We start from the raw sequence: 26,887 nt of genomic DNA on the forward strand, positions 1-26,887 counted from the left end.
GGGTTCTTGCTGCACCTATTAAAAGCATTGGCTTTATGCCATTCCATCAACCTGTTTTGGTATGAAAAGAGCAAGAAAGGAAGCTCATAACTACTATTGAGCGATGTCTTCAGTGACTGAGATCTTTCTGTGGGAAAGAGATCTCCAGGTTTGGAAGAAATGCACATCATAGTCTTTTATCTCTCAGTTGTCTGTCAGCCTTCTTCCAGTCCTTACAAAGTGTCGTTAGCTCTTTCTTACCATTTGAAATAGTGCAACCTATGGAAGTAAGTTTTCTCACAACAGGGCATTCTCCAGTAATGCATGTTACATGTCATGAACATGGTACATGCACAGTTTTTAGAACCCAAGCTGTACATATCCTTCCATGTGAGTTTGCACCTTTGTGTACACAATGAAACACCTCACATGTAACTGTGTATATGTAAAATATATAGGATCATGCTTTATATTGAGATTCCATTTATAAAGCATTAATTCATGATTAAAATATTTATAATAACCAGCAGAGAGGAGTATATGTTATACCTGGTTATAAGCACATAAGTAGAAGGTGGTTTTATGTCATTCTAACTGGCTGTTATGAATAAGGCTGCATGTCTGTCACGGAGGTTATGGAAGTCACTAATTCTGTGATTTTCCATGACTTTGGCAGCGGCCGGTGGGGCATTTTGGGTGTGGGAGGGGGCTCAAGGATGGGGTGGGGAGTTGACATGCAGGATGGCGCTTACCTCGGGGGAGGCTCCCCAGAAGCAGCTGGCATGTGTCTGCAGCTCCTAGGCAGGGGCCCAGGGGGCTCTGCATGCTGCCCCTTCCCATCTGGCGGGGACAGCGCGCAGAGCTCCCCTGCCTTCCCTCCCCCTAGGAGCTGCAGGGACACATGGAGCTGGGTAGGGAGCCTGCCAGCTGCACCAACCCTCCCCCCAGCACCAGTGGGGGTTCCGTGCCATGCACCCCCACACACCCCCCCAGCACCAGTGGGGGTCTGGGCTATGTGCTGCTGCCTGCTCTCCCTCCTCCCCTCCCCCCCCAGAACCAGTGGGGGGGGCCAGGCCACGCCCCCAGCACCGGCGGGGGGTCTGAGCTGTACTCCCAGACTGCCCCCGCAGAGCATCCGTGGCCTCCTGGCCCAGGTTTTAGTTAGGGATATAGTACAAGTCGTGGGCAGGTCACAGGCTGTCAATTTTTGTTTACTGCTTGTGACCTGTCCAGGACTTTTACTAAAAATACCCATGACTAAAACATAGCCTGAGCAGTCTATTGATCTGTCTTACTCTGACAGTTGATTAACCCTTTATTATAACATGCATTATTAATCATCATCCCTTTTAAAATCGAATGGAATGATATAAAGTGTCATCATAGATAAATTTACATATGCACTGTCACACTTCCCAATATTAAACTAAAATTTGAATTCACTAGTAAGGGGAGTCAGTTGTTCTGCACTAACTGCCAGAGCAGGGGCATTTGTGGGTAGTGTCACATGTGATTTGAATAGTTACAAATGGAATGACTACATGCATATTTTTCATGTCGCTCAGCCCAGCCTTTTGAGAACTTGCTTGCGTGTTGAGAAGCACTTTTTAAAATAACTGATTTTTGTTGAATCTCCTTTTGTGCTTTCTGCTGGTTGAGGAAGCTGAAGAGCCCTACTCTTACATTTTAAGGGTGCATAGTTGATGAGAGGAAGAGATATTCAGTCCTCCTGCAGTATTTATAAACGTCCTTTCTGGTTTGGCCTTGGTTCCTTTAGGTGAATCAGATTAATGGAAATGTTTCACCACACAAGCTTTTTAAAATAACTTCAGGTGCAGCTGTATACCAGCAGAACAGTATGTTGTCAAGGGTGACTGTGAAAAGTACCTTTGCTGTGGGCTACCTGCTATCTTCAGACCTCCTTGGTACTTGTGTTTCTGAGGCATGTTACAGGGGTAAAAGCTGAAAAATCTGCTTTGTTTTCTTACAAAGCGTAATCCATCCTATGAAATGGGCATGATCAAATCCACTTGGATACACACAACTGATGCTAAAAAGCTTCCTTATTTGAAAAAGGGGGTTTAAAAACTACTTGCTGCTGAACGTTGGCCTTCACCTGCTGCCGAAATAATGTGTTTCCTGTACAGGGAAAGAGCTGCTGCTGAATGCTCCATCTGTTGTCATTCAGCTGCCTGCTCCATATCTGTCAAGTGCTGGTGACTGGCAGCAGAGGTTTGATGTGGGTTGGGGGTAGAAATGAGGCTCTGTTCTTAGGAAATCATCCTTATAAGACTCCTGTTCAATCTGCAGTGTGTATGATGGGTGGCATCTCCGGCACTCACTAGAAACCAAAGCATTTCTCCAACATTTGAAAAGTTTTCAAGAAAACAAACTCAAACACCCCTCTCCCTCCCTCCCTTCTCCTCCCCCCCCCCCCATGTGAGTGAGGCACCACAGGAGAATCTGCACTGTCACTGTTGTGTGCCCTCCCCCCATTATCAGGTAGGCCTTCGAATCTCACCCTGCCCTCCCAGGCTTTGTGGAAATGCTGAGTTACAGTGCAGTGACTGCTGTTTAAAAGAGCTTCTATTTGTGTGCTTTCCCCTTTCAGACTTCTATTGATATATTAACCACTGTTGTGAGGAATACGAAACCTCCTCTTTCCCAGCTCTTGATCTGCCAAGCATTCCCTGCGGTGGCTCAGTGCAGCCTGCACACGGATGACAATGCTACCATGCAGGTAACGTCTATAGGGAAGGGGCAAGGAACTGCAGGGTCATGTCAGTCCAAAGCGTTGGATGACACAAGTCAGTCAATTGACATGCTTTATCTAGTCTTTAAGGCAGAGGGGGGCAAACTACGGCCTGCGGACCACATCCGGCCTGCAGGACCCTTCCCTGTGGCCCCTGAGCTCCTGCCAGGGAGCGGGATCAGGACAGGACCACAGAAGAGCCAGCCCAACTCCCAGAAGCATGGTGAGTGGGCAGAGGCTAGCCCCTGGCCCCTCCCCTTCTGCTCCCCTCCCTCCCTGCCTCCCTCACAGTCACAGTTCCCCCAGCACCTGGGCAGCATGGCTGCAGCTCCGCCTGGGCAGCACAGCTAAAGTGTGGCCAGACCTGGTGCTCCAGGGCAGCGTGGTCAGGGGAAGCTCCGGGGAGGTGAGGAGCAGGGAGGGTTGCAGGGGGATGGTCAAGCCCCCTGTTGCCGGGACAGGGGCAGAGCAAACCAGGGCCCCCATCCACCTCCAGAATGCTTGGCCCCTGTTCCCAGCACTCAAGCCCAGACAGGGAGAGAGCCTTGCCCAACTACCAGGGAGAGCAGCCAAACAAGCAGGGGAAATCTACAGGGAAAGGACTGAGATCCCCTTTCCCCCACCCCACAGGTTACATGGGGTGGGGAGAGCAGGGAGGGTTGGATAGGGGGCGGGGGAGGCTCCAGGGATGGTCAGGGGGTGGGGAGCAGGGGGGATTGGATAGGGGATGGGCGTCCCGGGGGAATGGTCAGGGGACAGAGAGCAGGGGTGTTTGGATAGGATGCAGGAGTCCCGGGGGGGGTGGGGGGGGTTTGGATGGGGGTGGGAGTTCCGGGGGGCTGGAATGGGGGCAGGGGCCAGGCCACATCTTGCTGTTTGGGATGGCATAGCCTCCCCCAGCCTTCTCTACCTGGCCCTCCATACAATTTCTGTACCCGATGTGGCCCTAGGGCCAAAAAGTTTGCCCACCCCTGCTTTAAGGGGTCATTTTGCCTTGTGGGGGCTCAGTCTGACCCCACCAGCAGCTGCACTGGTGGTTTGCCAGAAGCCTGAGTGCTATTCCTATCTTTTATAAATAATTGCTGCCATCTTCATTTTGGTGCCTGTGGTGAGTTTTGCTAACCCTCCTTTTAACTGGCAGGGCAGGACCAGTCTTGGTCTTTTCTCTTTAGGACTCTGGAGCATGCCATGAACATGTCCCTTTTTTCTCTTGTAATTAACCTGCCTGGCAGAGGCTTTCTGTCAAAGCAGCTTCAGCCTGGGGAGCCCAGGCCTTGCTTCATAGTAAGCAAGTCTCCTGTTAATTTGAGTGGGGGAAAACAGGAGGCAAGGGGGAAAAACAGATTTGATCCCAGTTCCCCTCTTGCACCTGTTGACAGCATTTATCAAAGGAAAGTGGCTAAAGAAGCAGGGCGAGTGGAAATGCTCAGGCAGGCTTCACTGCCTGCTATTGGTCCCTGATTTCCTCGGAACACCTAACTCTCTCTGAGTAGTGGTTGCTTTTCTGCCGCTCCCCCATCCTGGCCAGTTCCTGCCTCACCATATTTTCTTCCTTTGCCCCTCCACCATACTCCCAGAGCCTTTACAGGTGAGTAGGGAAGGGGCACGAGCACCTTTTGTGCTCCACCTACCGATAGCCCCTGCTGCTGCCTGAGGAGGTCATCATAGCAGCTCTAAGCAAGGAATTGGGACTTTCAGGGTTATAGGAAGCAAGGCCTTTTGAGCCTTCCAGCTTCTTAAACATGTTTGTGAATAGACCAGGGTGGGTCAGTTACTCACCGTGACCTTCAAACAGAGAAAAGCAACTTTGTGGTTCCAACTTCCGTTTCTCACGTGGGTGGGCCCATGGAAAGAGGTCACGTTGAGCAGTGCTCCAGCGAGAATAAGGTGAATACGGTATGCCGGATTGCTGAACTGCAATCTTTTTTGAAACAGAGCGCTTTACTGTAGAAATCTGGGTCATGTTTGCCCCTCATGCTACTCTCTAGCTACCCCGGACTCTAGCTGTTTGGACTCTCTTGGAATGTATCTGCATACTAGATTAATGAAACAGAATTGCAGATACTTGCACTCCAGGTCTTCTGAGCACTGGATTTCTCACAACTGCCACCATTTTACCCATCACACACATCTTGTTTACTAATTCTTTCTTCCTGTTTAAAGTGCTTTGTGCTGTGGTGAAATGGGTTTTCTCCTTGGTTACTTGGGGGTGCCCACAACATATAGTTGGTTTTGAGAGTCTGACAGTTCTAACACAGTAATTCTCTCTCTTGTATTCAGAATGGTGGTGAGTGTCTGCGTGCATACGTCTCAGTAGCACTAGAACAGATTGCACAATGGCATGATGAGCAAGGCCACAATGGGCTGTGGTATGTCATGCAGGTGGTGAGCCAACTCCTGGATCCACGGACCTCAGAGTTCACAGCTGCCTTTGTGGGCAGACTAGTCTCCACACTGATTTCCAAGGCAGGAAGTGAGCTGGGAGAAAACCTGGACCAGATTCTGAGAGCAATCCTTAGCAAAATGCAACAAGCAGAGACACTCAGTGTAATGCAGGTGAGCAGGCTGGGAGGCCACTGGAAACAATGGTTCCAAGTTTCAGGAACTAAAGTATAAGTTTACATTACATGCCTGCGAATCCACTACCTATGCAATTGCAGATTCTGGGTATGCTACAAAAATGGCTATCCTGTGGACATAGTTTCCTGCCTTGAGGGATCAAAGGAATATGAATTTAAAGCCTTTCATCACGTATGTTGTAAGCCATCTCCTGACTTTGGCACTTCTTACTGAAATTTCAGTTGAGGTGTACTTGAGATCTAGAAATATCTCTTAGTCTCTTCTAGAAGTTGAGTGGTGTTTTCTTATAGAACAGTAAGTAGGCAAATATCAAGTAGAAGTAAAGAGATGGTGTTACCACTATATAACACAGTAGTGAAGCCGTTACTGGAATACTGTGTCTTGTTTTATTATCTGTTACACAAAACAATGCTGGTAAACTAGGGTCATTAAAATATATTTTAATGCAGCCAAATGCAAGGTCATCTAAGAAAAAAGAATGTAGGCCCTATCACAGAATAGGGGGACTGTGTCCTAGAAGCAGTGACTCTGCAGAGGGTATAGGGATCATGGTGTATTGCCACAGCATCCCATTGGGAGCTCATGTTCAGTTGGTGAAGAGAGCTAATGCAGTCCTAAGATGTATAAACAGGAAGATTTGATAGCATCTGGATTTTTAATATAGCACTCAAATGCATAACAAGATCTAGTTTCTGGAAGCTGAGACTAAATGGATTAAGAGTAGAAATAAGGTGCACATTTTTAACAGACGATAATTGACTGTTAGAACAACTCACCTAAGGATGATGTCTTCTCCATCAATCAAGATGGGAGTTGTTTCTAAAAGGTACTCTAGCTCAGTGGTTCTCAAACTTTCTACTAAGGCAACCCACCAACTACATTTTGTTCTTTTTGGGGGACCCACCATTATTCCTGGTTCTCCTCAGCCCTCCAAGCCACCTGCTTGGCTCCTCCAGCCCCATTGCTCTCACTTTCCCACCTCTGACCCCTCTTGGAGCCCCAGCTGATCCCTCTCTCCCTGCAGAGGGGCTGTGATTGCTACTAGGCAGTTGACTAGCCACTCGCTGGCTCTGGCCACTTTCTCTGGACTACTACTGCCCAGATCCCTCTCCCTACGCTGCTATCTGGGGGAAGTGAGAGCCCTAGGGTGGAAGGGAGCGCCTCCAGGACACATGCAACCCACTTAGACCCTTCTGTGACCCACTAGTGGATCCAGGACCCTCCACATGGGAAACACTGCTCTAACTCCACCAGAAGTTACTGGGTTTGGTGCAGGAATAAGTAGGTGAAATTCTGTTTGTGAAACTAGATCATCATAATGATCCTACTAGCCTTAAAAATCTATACATTGTTAGTGCTGGAGTGTGAGGAAAAATAAGATCTTCCTAGGTCATTACTTTTATGCTCTACCCTACCCTGTCTGAAGCCCCTTAATACAGTGTACGCCAAATGTCCTTTATTTTGCTGCCTGCTCAGGAGGAGAGGAGGTGTTTTTATGACAGCTGTCCCCAAGTATAGCAGTAGGGTAGTGAGAGGGATAAAATATTCCTTTTTAAGAATGTAAAAGCATTTGTTTGCAGTTGCTAACAGCACCTTTCCCGTTGGTCAGTTGCAAAAATCTCATCCTCGTGCCCACTGAAGTGGGACAGGTGGAGATACTTGTAGTCCTGTGACTTCTGTAGTGCACTTTTCAGGTCAGTGTCCCAAGACGCTGGGAATCTGAAGAAGCTGTGCAGCTGCATTCTAATCAAACAGTCTATTTAAAAAACTTAGATTCCTGCTTTTCTTATTAAAGTTTAAGAATATTGTTCATTTTTAACTGCTTGGTCTTTGAGTCAGAACCTTGGAAAGCTACACCGTGTAACCAAAAACTGAAAGTTTTAGGAAGGTGGACAAAGCTGTTACTAAGCCAGGTGGTTCATCTCCACTGGCGAAATGCTACTGGGTTGGGTTTCATGAGAAGGGGGAATGAGTATAGTCTTGCGGTGAAAGCACTGGGCTAGGACTTGGGAGATAGACTTGGTGTATGTCTGTGGGCAAGTGACTTAATGTCTATGCCTCAACCGGAAAAGGGATGAGAGCCTTTCTCCCACTCTGTCTCTCTTGTCTGTTTAGGTTGGAAGCTCTTCAGGGTAGGGGCTGTCTCTGCCTATATGTTACAGCATCCAGCACAATGGTGCCCTGATCTTTGTTGCATCTTCTAGGTGCTACCGTGATATATATCATTTTTTCTGGTGGAGAGCCCAGTGCCAGCTCTCCTGGTTTAGTCATTTTTGTCCTTGCTTTAGGAGGGCTTATGGGTTTCAGATGCAGGTGAGTAGTTTAATTTGTCCTGTCTCGTTCTATGGGCTAAATAAGGTGGCAAGCACTCGCTCCTACTCTAATTCACTTGCTTTCTTGGCTAGTGGACAGGCTTGCAGAGATCTGTATGCCTTTTAGTGTTAGCAAACGCATGAAGCCTCCGGGGGTTTGGTAAAGAGAAAACACTTAATTGTTAGGTTATTACATATGTACAGCTAGTGTTCTTTTTTCTTTTGTAGTCCTTGATCATGGTATTTGCTCACCTGGTTCACTCCCAGCTGGAGCCCTTGTTAGAGTTCCTGAGTAGTCTCCCTGGGCCAACTGGCAAGCCTGCTTTGGAATTTGTAATGGCTGAATGGATGAGTCGGCAGCATTTGTTCTATGGACAATATGAAGGCAAAGTCAGGTAAGATAGTTCATAAGCCAAATGCTTGTACTATCTCTACAGCATATTAGCTGCTTGCCCCGTTATATTTTGTAGCTAGGTGCACTTGGTGGTGGGGTAAATTGTAAGCCAGCTGGAACAAGAAACCAACTCTGCTCCAATGCTGGACTGAAATCTCTTCCTCCTTTGCTAAATGGCAGCTCTGTATATGGAGAGGTAGGAAAACAATTGCAGAACTGGAAACAGTCTGGGTTTTTTTCCTCTTACTGCCTCATCTTTTTTGTGCAAGAGCAGATGCCCAGCTGACTGTAGAATGTACTTTAAAGAATTCATAGGGAAGGAGTTGGGAGAGATTTAAAATGCGAGAACTGGTGAACACAGCTCATGGAAGTGATTATCATTTATATTTACTGTTTCAAAGCACTGTACAAGGTAATTGTTCAGGGTTTCTCAAAAGATGTTAGGTGTCTTCACAATAGTGTAATAGAATCCACATAATCAGTAGGGACAAGAGGAAAATCAACTGAAATGTGATACCCTGTCTAGAATTGACTTTTCAGAACTTCAATCTCTACACCTGTTTTCCCAGTGAAAGCTGGGTTTTAGTGCTTGATACAGCATCCAAGAACTTGAAGTGTGTTGTCAGCTTAGATTTAAGTTGTGCCTCAACTGATCTCATTGCATTATAGAGGAGGGTTAAACCTAACACTCACCAGATTATTAAACTTATTTTTCTTCGAGTACTTGCTTGTGTTGATTCCATTCTGGGGGGGGGGGGGGGGGTGCGCGCGTGCCCGCATGCAGTTGTCAGAGATTTTTGCCTTAGTGGTATCTGTAGGGTTGGCTGTGGCGCCTGCTTGAGTGCCATGCTCATGCGTTGGTATATTAGGCACCACCAACTATACGCCCTCTCAGTTTCTTATTACTCCCCATGACGGTTGGAGCGCTTTGTCTTACAGATCACAAGAGCATTAGCAGTTCTTTACAGCTTTTGTTATCTTCTTTGTACATAGTTTGTAGGTATTTAGTTAGCCATTAGGTCAAGTGTTAGGTTAGCTGGTAGTTAGAGTCCCGGCTGTCTTCAAGTCACCAGGGCCTGGTGAAATGCATCCTAGAATACTCAAGGAATTGACTGAGGAGATATCTGAGCCATTAAGGATTATCTTTGAGAAGTCATGGAAGACTGGAGAGATTCCAGAAGACTGGAAAAGGGCAAATATAGTGCCCATCTATAAAAAGGGAAATAAGGACAACCCGGGAAATTAGACCGGTCAGCTTAACTTCTGTACCTGGAAAGATAATGGAGAAAACATCTAGAAGATGAGAAGCTGATAAGTAACATTCAGTATGGATTTGTCAAGAACAAATTGTGTCAAACCAACCTGATAGCTTTCTTTGACAGGGTAACAAGCCTTGTGGATAGGGAAGAAATGGTAAATGTGGTATATCTTGACTTTAGTAAGGCTTTTGGTACTGTCTCTCATGACCTTCTCATAAACAAACTAGGGAAATACAACCTTATAGATCCTCTATAAGGTGGGCACATAACTGGTTGGAAAATGGTTCCCAGAGAGTAGTTATCAGTGGTTCAGTCATGCTGGAAGGGCATAACAAGTGCGGGGATCAGTTCTGGGTCTGGTTCTGTTCAATATCTTGATCAATGATTTAGATAATGTCATAGAGAGTACACTTTTAAAGTTTGCAGATGATATCAAGCTGGGAGGGGTTACAAGTGCTTTGGAGGATAGGATTAAAATTTCAAAATGATCTGGACAAACTGGAGAAACGGTCTGAAGTAAATAGGATGAAATTCAATAAGGACAAATACAAAGTATTCATTTAGGAAGGAACAATCAGTTGCGCACATAAAAAATGGGAAATGACTGCCTGGGAAGGATTACTGTAGAAAGGGATCTGTGGGTCATAGTGGACCACAAGCTAAATATGAGTCAACAGTGTAACACTGTGTTGCAAAAAAAGCAAACATCTTTCTGGGATGTATTAGCAGAAGTGTTGTAAGCAAGACACAAGAAGTAATTCTTCTGCTCTACTCCATGCTGATTAGACCCCAACTGGAGTATTGTGTCCAGCTCTGGGTGCCACATTTCAGGAAGGATGTGGACAAATTGGAGAGAGTCCAGAAAAGAGCAACAAAAATGATTAAAGGTCTAGAAAACATCACCTATGAGGGAAGATTGAAAAAACTGGGTTTATTTAGTCTGGAAAAGAGAAGACTGAGAGGGGACATAAGTTTTCAAGTATGTAAAAGGTTACAAGGAGGAGGAAGAAAAATTTTTCTTAACCTCTGAGGATAGTACAAGAAGCAATGGGCTTAAATTGCAGCAAGGGAGGTTTAGGTTGGACATTAGGAAAAACTTCCCAACTGTCAGGGTGGTTAAGCACTGGAATAAATTGCCTAGGGAGGTTGTAGAATCTCCATCATTGGAGATTTTTAAGAGCAGGTTAGACAAACACTTGTCAGGAATGGTTGAGATAATTGGTCCTGCCACGAGTGCAGAGGATTGGACTGGATGACCTCTTGAGGTCCCTTCCAGTTCTATGATCCTAGGATCAGGTACGGCGGCATCTTGATCTGGTCTGTTCCTCCTGGCACGACCTGGGACTGTTAATAAACAAGATAAAGTCAACCTTATCCACAGTGCAGTGCATAGAATTCATTGGAGTGGTCCTAGACTCTACTCGTGCCAGAGCCTTCCTCCCTGAGGTTCAGTTCCAAGTCATGGCGGACTTCACCGTGTACATGCAAGCCCACCCTCCCACCACCGCTCACACATGCCTGTGGTTATTGGGACACATGGTGGCCTGCACTTACTTGGTCTGCCTCAGGTCCCTGCAGGCGTGGTTAGCATTGGTCTACATCCCCAACTGGCACAGCATGGACCGGGTGGTCCGGATTCTGGCCTGTGGACTGTCTGTCTCACCTGGTGGCAGGATCCTACATCGGTGTTGGCAGGAGTCCCCTTTGTAGCTCCTTCCCCATCGGTAACACTCATCTCCGATGCATCGGCGCTGGGGTGGGGAGCCCAACTGAGCGATCTCAGCATGCAAGGTCGCTGGTCCAGTCACAATCACTTCCTCCATATCAACATCAGGGAACTCAAAGCGATTCGCCTGGCCTGCCAAGCCTTCCTAGCTCACATAGTAAGCAATGTGGTCCAAGTCCTAACAGACAACACAGCAACTATGTTCTAAAAAGAAAAGGAGTACTTGTGGCACCTTAGAGACTAACCAATTTATTTGAGCATAAGCTTTCGTGAGCTACAGCTCACTTCATCAGATGCATAAAGTGGAAAATACAGTGAGGATGTTTTTATACACACAGACCATGAAAAAATGGGTGTTTATCACTACAAAAGGTTTTCTCTCCCCTTCCCCTACTCGAGGGTAGGTCAGTTTTGGCCCAGGACATAAAGGTCAGGTTCCTCAAGGGCCTTGAGCGCTTTTATCTATATGTCAAGGACCCCGTTCTTCCGTGGGACCTGAATCTGGTGCTGTTGTGGCTCATGGGTCCTCCACTTTGAGCCTCTGGCTTTCTGCTTTCTCCTTCTCCTGTCCTGGAAGGTTGCGTTCCTGGTCGCAGTAACATCTGCCTGCTGGGTCACCGAGATTAAGGCGCTCACCATGGAATTGCCCTGTGCTGTCCTTTACAAAGACAAAGTCCAGATGAGGCCACACCTGGCCTTTCTGCCCAGGGTGGTCTCTCAGTTTCATACGAGCCAGGACATTTTCTTACCTGTCTTTTTTCCAAAGCCACATAAGTTGGAGAAGGGAGCGTAGGCTGCATTCCCTAGACATCTGGAGTGCATTAGCTTTCTACATTGAAAGGACCAACCCATTCTGCAAGTTAATGGAATTGTTCGTCGCAGTGGCCGACAGGATGAAAGGTCGTCAAAGACTTTCTTCTTGGATCACCGCCTGCATTTGCTACTGTTATGATCAGGCGAAGGTGTAACCCACGGTGATTGTAATGGACCATTCGACCAGGGCGCAGGCCTCTTCGGTAGCCTTTCTCACCCAAGTGCCTATCCAGGACATCTTTAGGGTGACCACCTGGTCGTCTGTCCATACGCTCACGTCCCACTACCCACTTACCCAGCAAGTCTGGGACAATGCTGACTTGGGTAGAGCAGTACTACAAGCTGCCAAACTGTGAACTCCAAGCCCACCTGCACTCAAGGGGGCGCCACAGCTGACCCTACGGATACCGCTAAGGCAAAAGTCTCTGACAACTTGGCACTTGGGTGCACACATACCTGGAATGGAATTGACATGAGCAAGCACTCAAAGAAGAATAAGTTTAATAGTTTGGTGAGTGTTAGGTTTAACCTTCCTCTATAATGCAAAGAGATCAGTAGTAGCACAACTTAAATCTAAGCTGAGAACAAGCTGAGTAACAAGAAGGATTTCTTCAGGTATGTTGGCAACAAGAAGAAAGCCAAGGAAAGTGTGGGCCCCTTACTGAATGAGGGAGGCAACCTAGTGACAGAGGATGTGGAAAAAGCTAATGTACTCAATGCTTTTTTTGCCTCTGTCTTCACGAACAAGGTCAGCTCCCAGACTGCTGCGCTGGACATCACAGCCATCACAGGGGAGTAGGTGGCCAGCCCTCTGTGGAGAAAGAGGTGGTTAGGGACTATTTAGAAAAGCTGGACATGCACAAGTCCATGGGGCCGGACGCGTTGCATCCGAGAGTGCTAAAGGAATTGGCGGCTGTGATTGCACAGCCATTGGCCATTATCTTTGAAAACAGTGGATGTATTGTTTCTTGACTTTAGCAAAGCTTTTGACACGGTCTCCCACAGTATTCTGGTCAGCAAGTTAAAGAAGTATGGGCTGGATGAATGCACTATAAGGTGGGTAGAAAGTTGGCTAGATTGTCGGGCTCAACGGGTAGTGATCAATGGCTCCATGTCTAGTTGGCAGCCGGTGTCAAGTGGAGTGCCCCAGGGGTCGGTCCTGGGGCCGCTTTTGTTCAATATCTTCATAAATGATCTGGAGGATGTTGTAGATTGCACTCTCAGCAAATTTGCGGATGATACTAAACTGGGAGGAGTGGTAGATACGCTGGAGGGCAGGGTAGGATACAGAGGGACCTAGACAAATTGGAGGATTGGGCCAAAAGAAATCTGATGAGGTTCAATAAGGATAAGAGCAGGGTCCTGCACTTAGGGCGGAAGAACCCAATGCACAGCTACAGACTAGGGACCGAATGGCTAGGCAGCAGTTCTGCGGAAAATGACCTAGGGGTGACAGTGGACGAGAAGCTGGATATGAGTCAGCAGTGTGCCCTTGTTGCCAAGAAGGCCAATGGCATTTTGGGATGTATAAGTAGGGGCATAGCGAGTAGATTGAGGGACGTGATCATCCCCCTCTATTTGACATTGGTGAGGCCTCATCTGGAGTACTGTGTCCAGTTTTGGGCCCCACACTACAAGAAGCATGTGGATAAATTGGAGAGAGTCCAGCGACGGGCAACAAAAATGATTAGGGGTCTGGAACACATGAGTTATGAGGAGAGGCTGAGGGAGCTGGGATTGTTTAGCCTGCAGAAGAGAAGAATGAGGGGGGATTTGATAGCTGCTTTCAACTACCTGAGAGGTGGTTCCAGAGAGGATCGTTCTAGACTATTCTCAGTGGTAGATGAGGACAGGACAAGGAGTAATGGTCTCAAGTTGCAGTGGGGGAGGTTTAGGTTGGATATTAGGAAAAACTTTTTCACTAGGAGGGTGGTGAAACACTGGAATGCGTTGCCTAGGGAGGTGGTGGAATCTCCTTCCTTAGAAGTTTTTAAGGTCAGGCTTGACAAAGCCCTGGCTGGGATGATTTAATTGGGGATTGGTCCTGCTTTTGAGCAGGGGGTTGGACTAGATGACCTCCTGAGGTCCCTTCCAACCCTGATATTCTATGAACACACTTCAAGTCACCTAAAATGGAATCCACATGAGAAAACACTCGAAGCAGAAAAACCGGATACCTACCTTTTGTAACAGTTGTTCTTTGAGATGTGTTGCTCATGTCCATTGCATTACCCATTCTTACCCTTCTGTCGGAGTTGCTGGCAAGAAGGAAATGAGAGGGCGTAAGGTCGTTGGCACCTAATATACCACTGCATGAGTGCGGCACTCAAGGGGGCACCACAGCCGACCCTACGGATACTGCTAAGGTAAAAGTCTCTGACAACTTCACGCAGGCGCACACGTACCTAGAATGGAATGGACATGAGCAACGCATCTCGAATAACCACAGTTACAAAAGATAGGTGACCGTTTTTTCTTTCCTGGTAAGTTCAGTGCACTAAAGTTATGGGGCAAACTGGCAACCGTTAAAATAATCAAGAAAATCATGCTGTCCAAAATGAAAGCACACAAATGAATAACTAGATTAGGAGGTAATTTGGTGTAGTGAATGGGGCACTGGGTCAGAAGACCTGGATTCTGTTCTCAGTTCTGTCATTGACCTGCTGTGACCTTGAGAAATCTACTTCATTTCTCTCTATCATTGTTTACCCTTCCATTCTTTGTCTTGTCTCTTTAGATTGTAAAATCATTAGGCAGGGATTGTTTCCCACTGTGTGTGTGTATGGTGCTTAGCACAAAGGGGCCCCAATCTCAGTTATTTACTGAAGTGCTCACAATGTGCTAGGTGTTTTCTGAATACTCAAGGACAATCCCTTCTCAGAGAGCCATGTAATCCAAGGATAAAGTAGACAGAGGTTAGAAAAGGATACAAGAACAATAGGCAAATTATATGCAAGTTAGATGCAAGTCAATTCAATTCAGTATAAGCAGCATGGTGGAAGTGGTTCTTTTAGAGGGGCTTAAACAAGGACAGGAGAGGCTCAGGGAACTGGGCTTGTTTAGTCTGCAGAAGAGAAGAGTGAGGGGGGATTTGATAGCAGCCTTTAACTACCTGAATTGTGGTTCCAAAGAGGATGGAGCTTGGCTGTTCTCACTGGTGACAGATGACGGAACAAGAAGCAGTGGTCTCAAGTTGCAGTGGGGGAGGTTTAGGTTGGATATTAGGAAAAACTTTTTCACTAGGAGGGTGGTGAAGCACTGGAATGGTTACCTAGGGAGGTGGTGGAATCTCCATCCTTAGAGGTCTTTAAGGCGCAGCTTGACAAAGCCTTGGCTGGGATGATTTAGTTGGGGTTGATCCTGCTTTGAGCAGGGGGTTGGACTAGATGACCTGCTGAGGTCTCTTCCAGCCCGAATCTTCTATGATTCTATGATAGGATAGGAGCTTTGTGGATGAGTCCAGGGAGAGCCTACCATGCTGAGGGAACTGTGCAGAAGATTTGTAGATGGTTATGTAAGAATCTGCCAGACAAGGCTGGGAGCATTGGTAAAGCAGAGGAGAAGGGGAGCAACATGAACCTTGATTAGGGAAAGGTGGAGCTGAGCTTTGCAGGGCATGGTAAATTTAAATTTGAGATTTGTGGAACCAATAGAGGGGTTCTGAAGGAGACATCACTTTCGCAAGACTATGATCAATTTTGTACAAAGTATGTCTTGTGAGGTGTCATTTGAAAACTCATCTACTGAGCATTATTGTCCTGGTAAAATGTGTGTACCAACGTTGTGTGTAAAGTTGTATGATTTTACTGTATTACATTGCTGAGACATGCGTGACGTTTAGAAAAGCAGCCCAAACCAGTTCCCTCGGAGACAAAAGGTTAGCCAGCACCTCAGCCAGGTGTCAACACAATCAAGTGTACTATTGCTGGGTTGAGTGGCCATTCTTTGGCAGGAAGAAGGGTGCGAGCAATACATTTACCTCTTGGCAGACAGACTTGCTGTCACCTGAACCCCTGTTGGAAATGATTCTCAAAGAAGAGAAATGCTGTAAGGGAGAACAGAGGACACACATCACCTCTCTCTCCGCACGGCATCAATAACGTTTGAAACACAAAGGAAGCGTCATTTAACTGGGGGAGTGGCCCCGACTGAAGGAGTTGAGCCAGTAAAACCATGGTGGTGAGAAAACCTTTGCTTTGACTTCATTTAGCTTTCTAAATTAGGTATTAGTTTGTATTTTATCTTTTATTTCTTTGTAAGCAATTCTGACTTTTATGCCTCATTACTTGTAATCATTTAAAATCTATCTTTCTGTAGTTAATAAACTTGTTTTATTGTTTACCTAAACCAGTGTGTTTGGATTGAAGTGTTTGGGACCCTCCATTTGAGATAACAAGATTTGTGCATATCATTTTCTATTAATTAAATGATGAACTTGCTATGAGCTTGTACCACACAGAAGGAAAGAGCTGGGCAGTACAAGATGCACATTTCTGGGGACAAGTCTGGGACTGGGAATTTGCTGGCTTTGCTCTGCAATATAATTCAGGAGTGGCTGGCTAGAAGCACTCATATATTCAGCTGAGAGTGATTTTGCATGTTGGAGGTTGTGTGAGAGCAGACCAGGAGTGGTGGTTCTCACAGTAAAGCAGTGTAAAAAGGGCACCCCAGGTTGGAGAGCTGAGGGGACACAGCTGTCCATCAGTCCAGATTGTACCCTGGGGAATGTCACAGTGACATGGTCAAATTGATGGTCACAGAAAATGTCTTTGGCTGCATTTCATTTGGATTTAAGAGGAGCAAAGCATTAATTTGGAGTCCAGAGAGGAGGATGAAATAGTAGTCAAGGAGAGACAAGGGGCTGAATTAGAGAGTTGGCTGTAGAAATAAAAAGGATGGATCTTAGCAACAATGAGGAGGTAGAATCAACAGTTTGGCTATGGCCAGGATATATTGGGCAAAAAATCAAAATAATCTTGAGATTGGAAACCTTAAGTAGAATGGAGAGTGATGAGGAAGGAGGGGAGTGGAGAGAATTTGGAAGGGAAGAGCAGTTCTGTCTTGGCCATCTGCAATTTAAGATAACAAGAAAACCAAAAGGAGATGTCGGGAGAAAAGCAGAGATTTGTGGGATTAGCTGGAAGGAGACAGGTCAGTTGTAGAGAAATAGTTTTGCAAGTCATCTGCATAGAAATGATAGCTGAAGCCTTGTGAGCTGATGATCATCCAGTGGAAGGGTGGAAAGTGAGAAAAGCAAAGAAAGGGCCAAGGACAGAGCCCTCTGAGTGAGCGGGGTGAGGAGGATCCACCAAAAGAGAGAGAGAAGAAACTGTAACAGAGATAAGAGGAAAAACCAGGAAGAAACAATGGGTAAAACTTTCAAAAGCACCTAGGTCACATTTTTAAAAGACTGGGGCACTTAGGAGCAAGAGTCCCATTGCTTTCAATAAGAGTTAGACTCCTAAGTACTCAGTCTCTTTTGAAAACAGGACTTAGGCTCGGAAGTTGCTTACGTGCTTCTGAAAATTTTACCCAGTGTCTCAAAATCCCAGCAAGTGTATGATGTCAAGATGGATCTACTGTGTTAAAAGCAGAAAAGAGGATGAGGATGGCGTAAAAGGCCCTGAGATTTGGCTAGGAAATAGTCATGAGAGCTGCTTCAGTAGAGTGGAGAGGTCAGAAGCCATATTGCAGGGGATCCAAGGTGGTGCTTGGGGAGTGAATGCCTTGATTTTAGACTGTACATTCAAAGCTTAGAGGTAAAGGGGAGGGGGGAGGTAAGTATCCAAAGAGACACATCAGAGTGAGGGATAGCTTTTTGAGGCTAGGGAAAAGCAGGACAGACTTATACTGTGAGGGTCAGGGATGGGGTGAGCCTGGGGACAGTGGAAGTACTTGTCCAGTTTTGGCATCAGGATTTCAAAAAGGATATTGCAAAATGGGGAAGGATTCAGAAAAGAGCCATAAGAAGACTTATGGTCTGAACACCAGCCTTACAATGAGAGACTAAAGCTCAGTTTATCAAAGGGAAGGATAACAATGGTTTAACCATGGGCTAGAAGTACCTACTTGGGGAGCAGATGTCTGATGAGAGGGCTGTTTAGCAGACAAAGACGTAACAATATCCAATGACTGGAAGCTGAAGCTAGATAATGTCAAACTAGACATAAGGTTCACATTTTTGTCAGTGAGGGTAACTAACCATTGGAACAACTTACCTAGAGATGCAGTGGATTCTCCATCACTTTAGATCTTTATATAAAAAATGTCTGTCTGTCTTAAAGATCTGCTCTAGCTCAGCCAGGAGTTTTCGCTTGACGCAGCAATCACTGGTTGAAATTCTATGGCTTGTTATGCAGGAATTCAGACAAGATGATTGTCCTTTAAAACTTATTTAAAAAAAAAAGTAAGGAGAGGCAAAGATATAGGATCACTGGGGCAGGTGGAGGGGTTAGGGTTGGAGAGAAGGCAATAGACTACTGGGGCTGTGATGGAGAAGGAGGTGAAAGTGTTGTGTGGGGGGAAGGGCAACTTTTACGGGCTCCAATTTGAGAAGGCTCCCAAGACACGTGGTGTTGCGACTTGGCACACAGGGTCGCAGTGCCTCTCAGGTCTGGCTCAGTGGCCCTTCGGTCACAATGGAGGGGCAGCTGGGCCAAACCTGAATGATGCCATGATGCCACTTGCTGGGAGCAGGGACCTAAGCCCAGTCTTTCAGGACAGGAGCCAAGCTGCTGCTGCAAGTTGAGTGTGTTGCAGACTCGTTCTTCAACAGCCCTACCCACCCCCCAAGACCTCCCCTGAATGGTCATTTTTTGGAAGGACAGGGGACCTCAGTTTCAGATTTTGTCTTGGGCCCCCCAAAACTTCTGCAACCTTGGCTGGTGCAGGGCAAAATGAGGGGTGATCCCTGTGGACTGAATTTTCTTTTTGAAGTATGCAAGTTCTTGCCACACAGGGCATGTGAGAAGGAAATTTGATATGATTGATCCATTTGATATTAACCACTTATGTCAGTGACCATGTGACTTCTGTGGGGTTGTTACTGTCTTGAAGTTATGAATAAATTGACACTTTAGTTGTGTGGCTAATTTATTACACCCTCTATACCAGTGTTTGTCAAATGGGAGGTGCCTACCTGAAAGGGGATCACAAGACTGTTGTAGGTGGATCGTGAGAGCAGCAGCTGCTGGCTGGGCACCCAGCTCTGAAGGCAGCAGCAGCGCAGAAGAAAGGATGGAATGGGATGGTGTTGCCATCCTTTCTTCTGCGCTGCTGCTGGCAGCAGCACTGCCTTCAGCTGCTGGCTGGGCATCCAACTCTGAAGGCAGCACTGCTTCCAGCAGCTGCGCAGAAGTACGGGTGGCATGGTATGCCGGGGGTTGTCACAGCCTGAAATATTTTCAAAGGGTTTCCAGTCGGCCCCCCCCATCTCACCACCCCCCCCCAAAAAAAAAAGAAAAGAAAAGCTTATACCCTTAGTGCTTTGAGAAGTTGGGGCCGAATTACTTTTTTTTTTTTTTTAACACACTAGTCATTTTTGAAGAACATGAATAACATAGTGCAAAACAAATGTGTGCAGAGCCACCAGCCATTTATACCTTGTAGCTGTGGTCCTCTTCCTCCTACCCTGTTCTCTTTTGTTGCTGTCTTCTCTTATAACATCAAGACTGTTTATAGACTTGTCAACTCTTCTGACCTGGGACTGTCCTTTTTGTTTATCAAGCACCTCACACATTTTGGGTCCAATGTGTATAATAGTAGGGCTTTTGAATGAGTAGATGGGTCAGAAGTTGGGACAATAGCTATGAAAAGGATTCGGGAACCTTAAACAATGTTTTTACCCCTAAATTTCTGCCTGAGAGGCATCTTCATCATACCACCTTGACCAAGTTTTTGGTCTGCCGTGATTTTTAAGAGAGGGGCTTGCCTCTTGGAATTGGGGCAAAGCAGGGGTAATGTGAGTCCTTTGTGATGGATGAAGCAGGGGAAGAAGCCAAGAAGGAGGGGCTCATGTCCTTGAATATCTGCAGCTGGAACTTCAGCCTTTTTCGCGAGCTGAATAAGCGGGTGGACGTGGAATATTTTTTCATTTTTGAGTTCATATACAACTATAGTGAACTGAACTTTGAGATAAAGCCTGTAAACTGAATAAAGTTATATTTGGTTCATGAATTTTGGATTATGTATAGGACAGAGGGAAACTCATGCTCTACACTTTTCCTCCTCAGCTCTGTAGCATTGTGTAAACTTCTCCAGTATGGTATCAACAGTGATGACAAGCGCCTGCAGGACATTAGGGTGAAGGGTGAAGAAATATTCAATATGGATGAGGGAATACGCACACGATCCAAATCAGCCAAAAGTAAGTAATCAGATTGCTCTAACAGGGTTGGGTCTATAAATATTACCTCGTGGTACACTTGGAAAGCCTCTAAAAGATTTTCTAGGTCTCCTGCGGTTTTGTTGGGTATGTTGCTATTACAGAAAAGACTTTTTTTTATTGGAACTTTCCCAAAGTTAGCAAGATTAATATACCTATTAATTGCTTACCAAATTCTTGTTTGGGTTTGGGAGCATTGCTCTTACATTTCTAATTTAAGATTAGGGGAAATTAGAAGGCTCATGAGGTGTGGAGCCCTTCAACTGCTATGTCAGTAGATCAAATTCATTCCTAGCTGAAGGACCTAAAATTGATACCATCGGGATGCTTGGTATTTAACTCTGTGAAATGAGCTTTCAGTGGACAATATTGGTAATCACAGTAGAGGAAATGAAGGACTGACTTGCCCAATGAGTCTGAAGTTACCACCACTAGGTGATAGAGTATACTTTACACCAGGGGCATGGCTCATGGGATTGGGGGGCAGCTTAGTAGAAACTTGCACTATGGTCATGCTCTCCCTGAAGGACTTCAGTCTCTAGTGCATTAAACCCAGCATCCTTAATCAGCATTACATTTAATTTAAAATAAGTGTTTCTCCTGATAGGTTGGGAAGCCACCGGCCTAGACTATTTAACAGTGTGGGCTGCATACGAAGCTCTCTGTGTTGTGTTATGTGGGCTGCATCCACACAATATATGTACTACCTCTGTGGCCCTGCGGATGTCACATGGGCTGCAGCTGTGTGCTAATTTGGCCCTGCGGGCTAAGAACCACTAATCTAGGCTTTTTGGTGTGTTTCCTTTGCAGAGATCTGTCATAGTAATTGTATTGTGGTAGGCCCTAGTGACCCCTAGTGGCCCCTCAGTTGAGGGAGGCATTACACACCCATGACAAAATGTTCCCTGCCCTACAGAGCTCTCTATCAAAGATGTCAATCCTGCACCTTATTGTTTTGGGCCCAAGGATCTGCTCACAGGTGACAGGATTGAGATCTTAGAAAGTAACATGTGGAGCTGCACTGGGGAATACAGGATGTAAGCAGCAGTTGCAACACACTTGCTGTCTCCTCACCGAAAAAAGCTACAGGAACATTGTCTGCATAAACACTTCATCACAGAGAATAACTGCCACCACTTCTTTGTTTCACAAGATCTTGGTTTCTTAGAGAGGAGTTGAGATAGTAGTTTACCATCTCTATGTAACATACATTTATTCAGTCTCACTAGGGCTGTCACGCTGAGTTGTCTCATCTGGGGCACTAAAACTTAATATTTAACTCCAAGTGTACTAGTTTTATTGTACCTTCTCCCCTCACTCAAAGGTACTTTTAGAAAGTTCTTGTGGCACTCCCCCTCTGTCTGCTAGTCACTTTGCTAGCCCCACAGTATAACTCTGATTGAGACATTGGGCAACCGGCATCAACATCGGTGCATAATAAATAAGTAGCATTGGATTGAGATGAGAATAGTGCTGGCTTCAGCTACAGGAACGGAAAGGAATTTTTTGAACGTTTGTTTGGTAAAGTAACGTTGATTTTTGTAGAGTTTCTGCCCCTGTGTTTTAGTGACTAAGGGTTACCGCTCCAGGGTGACTGTGCTGTGCTATGTGTTGGCCGGGTACTCATTTGAATGATGTGATGATGCCAGCTCCTGCTCCCATGGAAGTCAGTAGCAAAACCCTAATTGGTTTTTAGTAATAGTAGGATTCAGTCCCTAAATTGAAGATTGGGTTTGGGATCCAAACGCTGATCCTTAGCATCGTTCTAGACTGCCAAGCTAAAGCAATTTCTCAGCATTGCTGTGTCTAAGTTACTGTGACAAATGTTCATTAGACCCTGTTCTCTAAGTGAGATCCTGACTCGTTATTCTTTGAAGCTTTCAGTTTTATTCACTTTACAATCCAAATCAGAAACTTGAACTTTATTCCAATATTTAATACAAATAGAACTCCCTTTTTTTGAATGATCTAATAATCAAACAGAACTCTTGAAAATATGCTTATTACTTAAACTTTTTCCCAGTTTTTTTTATTTTTTGGGCCTGATACAGAATTAGTCAGTATTTTGGGTTCTTCCTCTATCTTTTTTTTTTTTGCCTTCAGTGTTTTTGTTTCATGCATCAATGTTGCATAACCATGAAGAGGGAGGTGGGCATGTAAGAATTGAATGTGCACAATTGTTAAATTTTGATGTAACTTTGGTCCTGCTCAGTTTGTTGTATTTAAGAGGTTTATTAATTTGAAACTAATGTCCTGAAGAGCATTCAGATGAAGCAATAGGCTACACATTTATATTACCAGTAGCACCTGAGACCCCAACTGAGATTGGAGCCCAGTTGTGCAAACACATAGGAAGAGTCAGCACCTGCTTCAAATAGCTTACAATGTAAATAGAGAATATAATATTACTTCCACTGCCCTACCCTTTATCTCCATTTTACAGATGGAGAACTGAGATGCATTTGTTCCATCATTAGTTACAACTCTTCAGTATTTGCCCTTACACTTTTTACTGGTGTTAGGCAGATAATGGAGTTGAAATTCAGATTTGGTTGATACAAGATTTTGTCCTCCAGGTGCTTCATCAACTTCGGAAACAAAACAAGAATTTTCAAAAGCGTCTAGTGACTTTGGGTGCCTCAGTTTGTGGCTGCCCCACTGGAGATGTATTATAGGAGTCCGATGTTCAGAAATTCTGACTGCTTGTCCCCTTGAGGTGTGTCAAGTCGGGTTCCCAAAATCACTAGTCTCTTTAGAAAATCTTAGCTTAATAAAATTTAGTCAGTAATTGTGATGACAAATAAACATTTTAATATTGGTGAAAGAGGACTGAAGTCCTCTTGTATTGTATTGTAGGTATTGTACGGGCAGCTGCAGTGCAAGCTTCTTACACACTGCCCTGCCAGCGCAGCTCAGCCCTGACTTTATGTACTGCATTTAGAAGTAGGATATTGTTTTTGTCCTTATTTGTGAAGAGGGGACTTGTAGGACATTCTACATAGACTGTCAAACAGTCTTCCAATAGTAATATGGATACTACTCCAATGCAATGCAATTCCAATAGTAAGCTTGTTTTAAGCTTTAGAATCATGGAATATCAGGGTTGGAAGGGACCTCAGGAGGTCATCTAGTCCAATCCCCACTCAAAGCAGGACCAACCCCAACTAAATCATCCCAGCCAGGGCTTTGTCGAGCCAGGCCTTAAAAACCTCTAAGGAAGGCAATTCCACCACCTCCATAGGTAACCCATTCCAGTGCTTCACCACCCTCCTAGTGAAATAGTGTTTCCTATTATCCAACCTAGACCTCCCCCACTGCAACTTTAGACCATTGCTCCTTGTTCTGCCATCTGCCACCACTGAGAACAGCCTAGCTCCACCCTTTAGATTGTTAAGCTTTTGGAATACAGTAACTCCTCACTCAAAGTCGTCCCAGTTAATGTTGTTTCGTTGTTACGTTGCTGATCAATTAGAGAACATACTCGTTTAAAGTTGTGCAATGCTCCCTTATAACGTAGTTTGGCAGCTGCCTGCTTTGTCCACTGCTTGCAGGAAGAGCAGCCCATTGGAGCTGGTGGGGGCTTGGAACCAGGGTGGGCCAGCAGCCCCCCCCCCCCATCAGCTTCCTGTTCCCCTAAGTTCCCTGTGCGGCAGCTGCCCAACAGGCTATCAGTTGCTGGACAGTTCAGCTGTCCCTCCCCCCACTGCCTTGGAGCTGCTCCTGGGAGCCTCCTGCTTGCTGTGCAGGAGGGTGGGGGGGAATGGGAGGTAATGTCAGGTTGTCCCCCTTTTCGTGTCCCCCCGCTTCCTTTACCCCATTTCCACAGAGCGGGGATTGGGGGGGGGGAAATGACAGGGCTCAGAACTGAGGGAGCTTGCAGCAGCTGCTGTCTCAACTTGTTGATCTACTTAAAAAGGCAGTGTACTTAGAGTGGGGACCGCGTACTTAAAGGGGCAATACATGTCTCACACTCACACGGTGTGTCTCTGCCATGCTGTCTCCACTCCCTCCATTCGTGCTGCCTTGTAGAGTATGAGGTTACATTAACAACGTGTTTAACCCTAGAGAGCTCAGCTGAGTGCTAGTTCATCATTTAGCAGCAAGGCATTCCCTGGGAAGAATCCCACCCTCTTCCAACCTCTGACTTCACCACCTCAACCAAGCTTCACAATCATCATCATTGCTGTGTACAGTATTAAATTGTTTGTGTAAAACTTATACTGTGTGTGTATATATATGTGTGTGTGTGTGTGTGTGTGTGTGTATATGTATATATAAAAAATATAGTCTTTGGCAAAAAAAAAAAAATGTCCCCGAACCTAACCCCCCCCATTTACATTAATTCTTATGGGGAAATTGGATTCGCTTAACATTGTTTTACTTAAAGTAGCATTTTTCAGGAACATAACTACAACGTTAAGCGTGGAGTTACTGTAGTTACTGCTTTCGTTGTGTCTGTACAGTCCCTATTGCACAGGTGCCCTGATCCATGATTGGGGCCCCTAAGCATTACTGCAATACAAATAATTCATTACTTTGGTGATTTGACCTGGACTGGATTTGAACTAGTAATTTAGATCTGGAAGGCTCTGTATTCCATAACCTGGCTTCTAGGCCATAGTTCCCACCAAGGCAATATTTACACTTTAAAATAAATGTTGAACACAGTTCTTGTGGCCTTTAAGAAACCTGTTTCAAGGACCGTTTGATATGTCTTTTGAGTTCACAACCTGAGATTATATAAAAGAGTGAACATATGAGCAACATGAGAACTGTTTGCCACCAGTAATACCCACAGGGAAAGAAAAAAGTGAAGTTGGAAAGGCTAATAGCTTTAACCTACTGCGTCAATCTTTCGCCTGTCAGTCATTTAATGAACAATGATCATCTTTAGTTTTGTCTTGGACCCTTAAAGTCTCAGTGTGGTTGCTAATTGACTAGTTGAAGTTTCAGATTGTCCTTGCTTAACTCACATAATGTACAATTACACCTCAGTGTTTGCTTAGTTCAGGGGATTTGACACTTGTCTTGTTTATATATATGTTCAATGGTGCCAGAATATCTGCTTGATTGTGGTAGTTAAATGCAGCTCTCTGAGAAGAACGTTTTCATATAAAAGTGTAGTTCTGTTCAGTGAACCTTTCCAGCCTGTATTGAAACAAGATTGTTTTACTTGCTTTGAAGATTCTTATTTAGTTTGTTAAAAGGCAAGGTTATTTATGTATTCCTTCCTCTGGTCTTACAGATCCTGAACGCTGGACAAACATTCCGTTGTTAGTAAAAATCTTAAAATTAATAATAAATGAACTTTCTAACGCAATGGAAGCAAATGCGTCACGCCAGACAGCTGCAGACTGGAATCAAGGTACCAAACAGGGGTGGCTTTTTCCTTTCAGATGATGAAGAATGAATGGAGCAGCTGAGCTGCTAGCAAAAATATGCAATCTCATTAAAAACAGCTACTATACTATACTAGAGAATTGGAAGGTAGTAAATATTGTACCTATATTGAAAAAGAGCTCTAGAGTGATTCGTTAAATTACAGATCAGCCAGCTTCACACATGTTCCTGGTAAACTGGTCAAAATGATCTTTGAAAATAGAATAACTGATCTGGAAGATTACAGAATAAGATCTAACCCGCACAGTTTCTCCAAAAGAAAGTTCTGCTGCACTACTCAGTTAGAATTCTTTAAATGTGTCAAAGTAGGGGATAAAGGAGGAACCGCTTTGACATAATCTAAACTTTCAAAAAGCCCATTGACAAGGTCCATCTTACAAGATTGCTAAAGAAACTAAGTAGTTATAGGGCGAGGCGCAAAGTATTGTGGTTGATCTAATACATGGTCAGCTCTCATCATGGCACAAGGTGAACAGCAGCAGGCCTCAAGGTTCTGTGCTGAGACTCGTTTTTAATAAAGATCTGGAAAAGGGGGTGAGTAGTGAGGTGGCCAAATTTGCATGGGTCACCCAAAATTATTGAGCTCTTGCTCAGCCAGAAGGTATTTGCTGGATGCAGAAATGACCATATGAATTTCTCTGGCCTGTGTTATTTAGGAGTTCAGATTAGATTATCCTAAGAGGTCCCTTCTGGCATTAAAGTCTGTTACTGGCCCATTTCCTGCCCCTAAGTCTGATCCCCTGGAGTGCGGGGAACCTTTGGACCAGATACTGGTTCCCAAAACCATGTTCAGCTCTAATCTGTCTCAGAGTGGGAGTTAATTGACACAGGCCATTATGGAAAAGTGTGCATGGCCATTGGCACCAAAACAGGTGACTTGGGGCTTCCCCAATGTTGGTTTCCAAAGAACCCTTGGTGTCAGTGCCTGGACCGTGAGAATCCATCTTAGAATGGCATTAAGACACTGGTTCTGACCCTTTTCCCTGGGTGCCAGCACATAAGACCAAGGTACCAAATGGGTGCTGAATGCTCCTGATGGGTGGTATTCCAGTCCTGTGTTTCTGCTTCTGTCTGCTGCTCCTCATACCAAGGAAAGTACAAGTAGAACAGGAAGGAGGACTCCTGAACAGGACCAACCTAGAAAGAAACAGGAAAAGAGGCATTCTCACGTTTCCTTAATTCAGAGGATTGCACCTCAGATTTGAAGACACTAATTCTAGGGGCCAACCTAACTGGGAATGCCTAGGGACCAGGGGGAGACAAGCGAGCAAGACAAGGGGGAGACCAGC

General features: G+C 45.3%; 1 protein-coding gene across 6 annotated transcripts in view; it reads left to right on the plus strand.

The window, feature by feature from the left end:
• The window catches only part of IPO9 (importin 9), a 204,263-nt gene that overhangs the window by 134,324 nt on the left and 43,052 nt on the right, over positions 1–26,887 (plus strand). For 5 of the 6 annotated variants that reach the window (XM_073320210.1, XM_073320212.1, XM_073320214.1 and 2 more), the window contains 5 exons: positions 2,591–2,719; positions 5,012–5,287; positions 7,852–8,018; positions 20,047–20,180; positions 25,444–25,563. In XM_073320210.1, the coding sequence (XP_073176311.1) occupies positions 2,591–2,719; positions 5,012–5,287; positions 7,852–8,018; positions 20,047–20,180; positions 25,444–25,563 (826 nt within the window). The remainder of the gene's footprint in view (positions 1–2,590; positions 2,720–5,011; positions 5,288–7,851; positions 8,019–20,046; positions 20,181–25,443; positions 25,564–26,887) is intronic. The other variant, XM_073320215.1, reaches the window with a different exon arrangement.

This window comes from Lepidochelys kempii, chromosome 21 (assembly GCF_965140265.1).
Source record: "Lepidochelys kempii isolate rLepKem1 chromosome 21, rLepKem1.hap2, whole genome shotgun sequence".
In the NCBI taxonomy this organism is placed as follows: Eukaryota; Metazoa; Chordata; order Testudines; family Cheloniidae; genus Lepidochelys; species Lepidochelys kempii.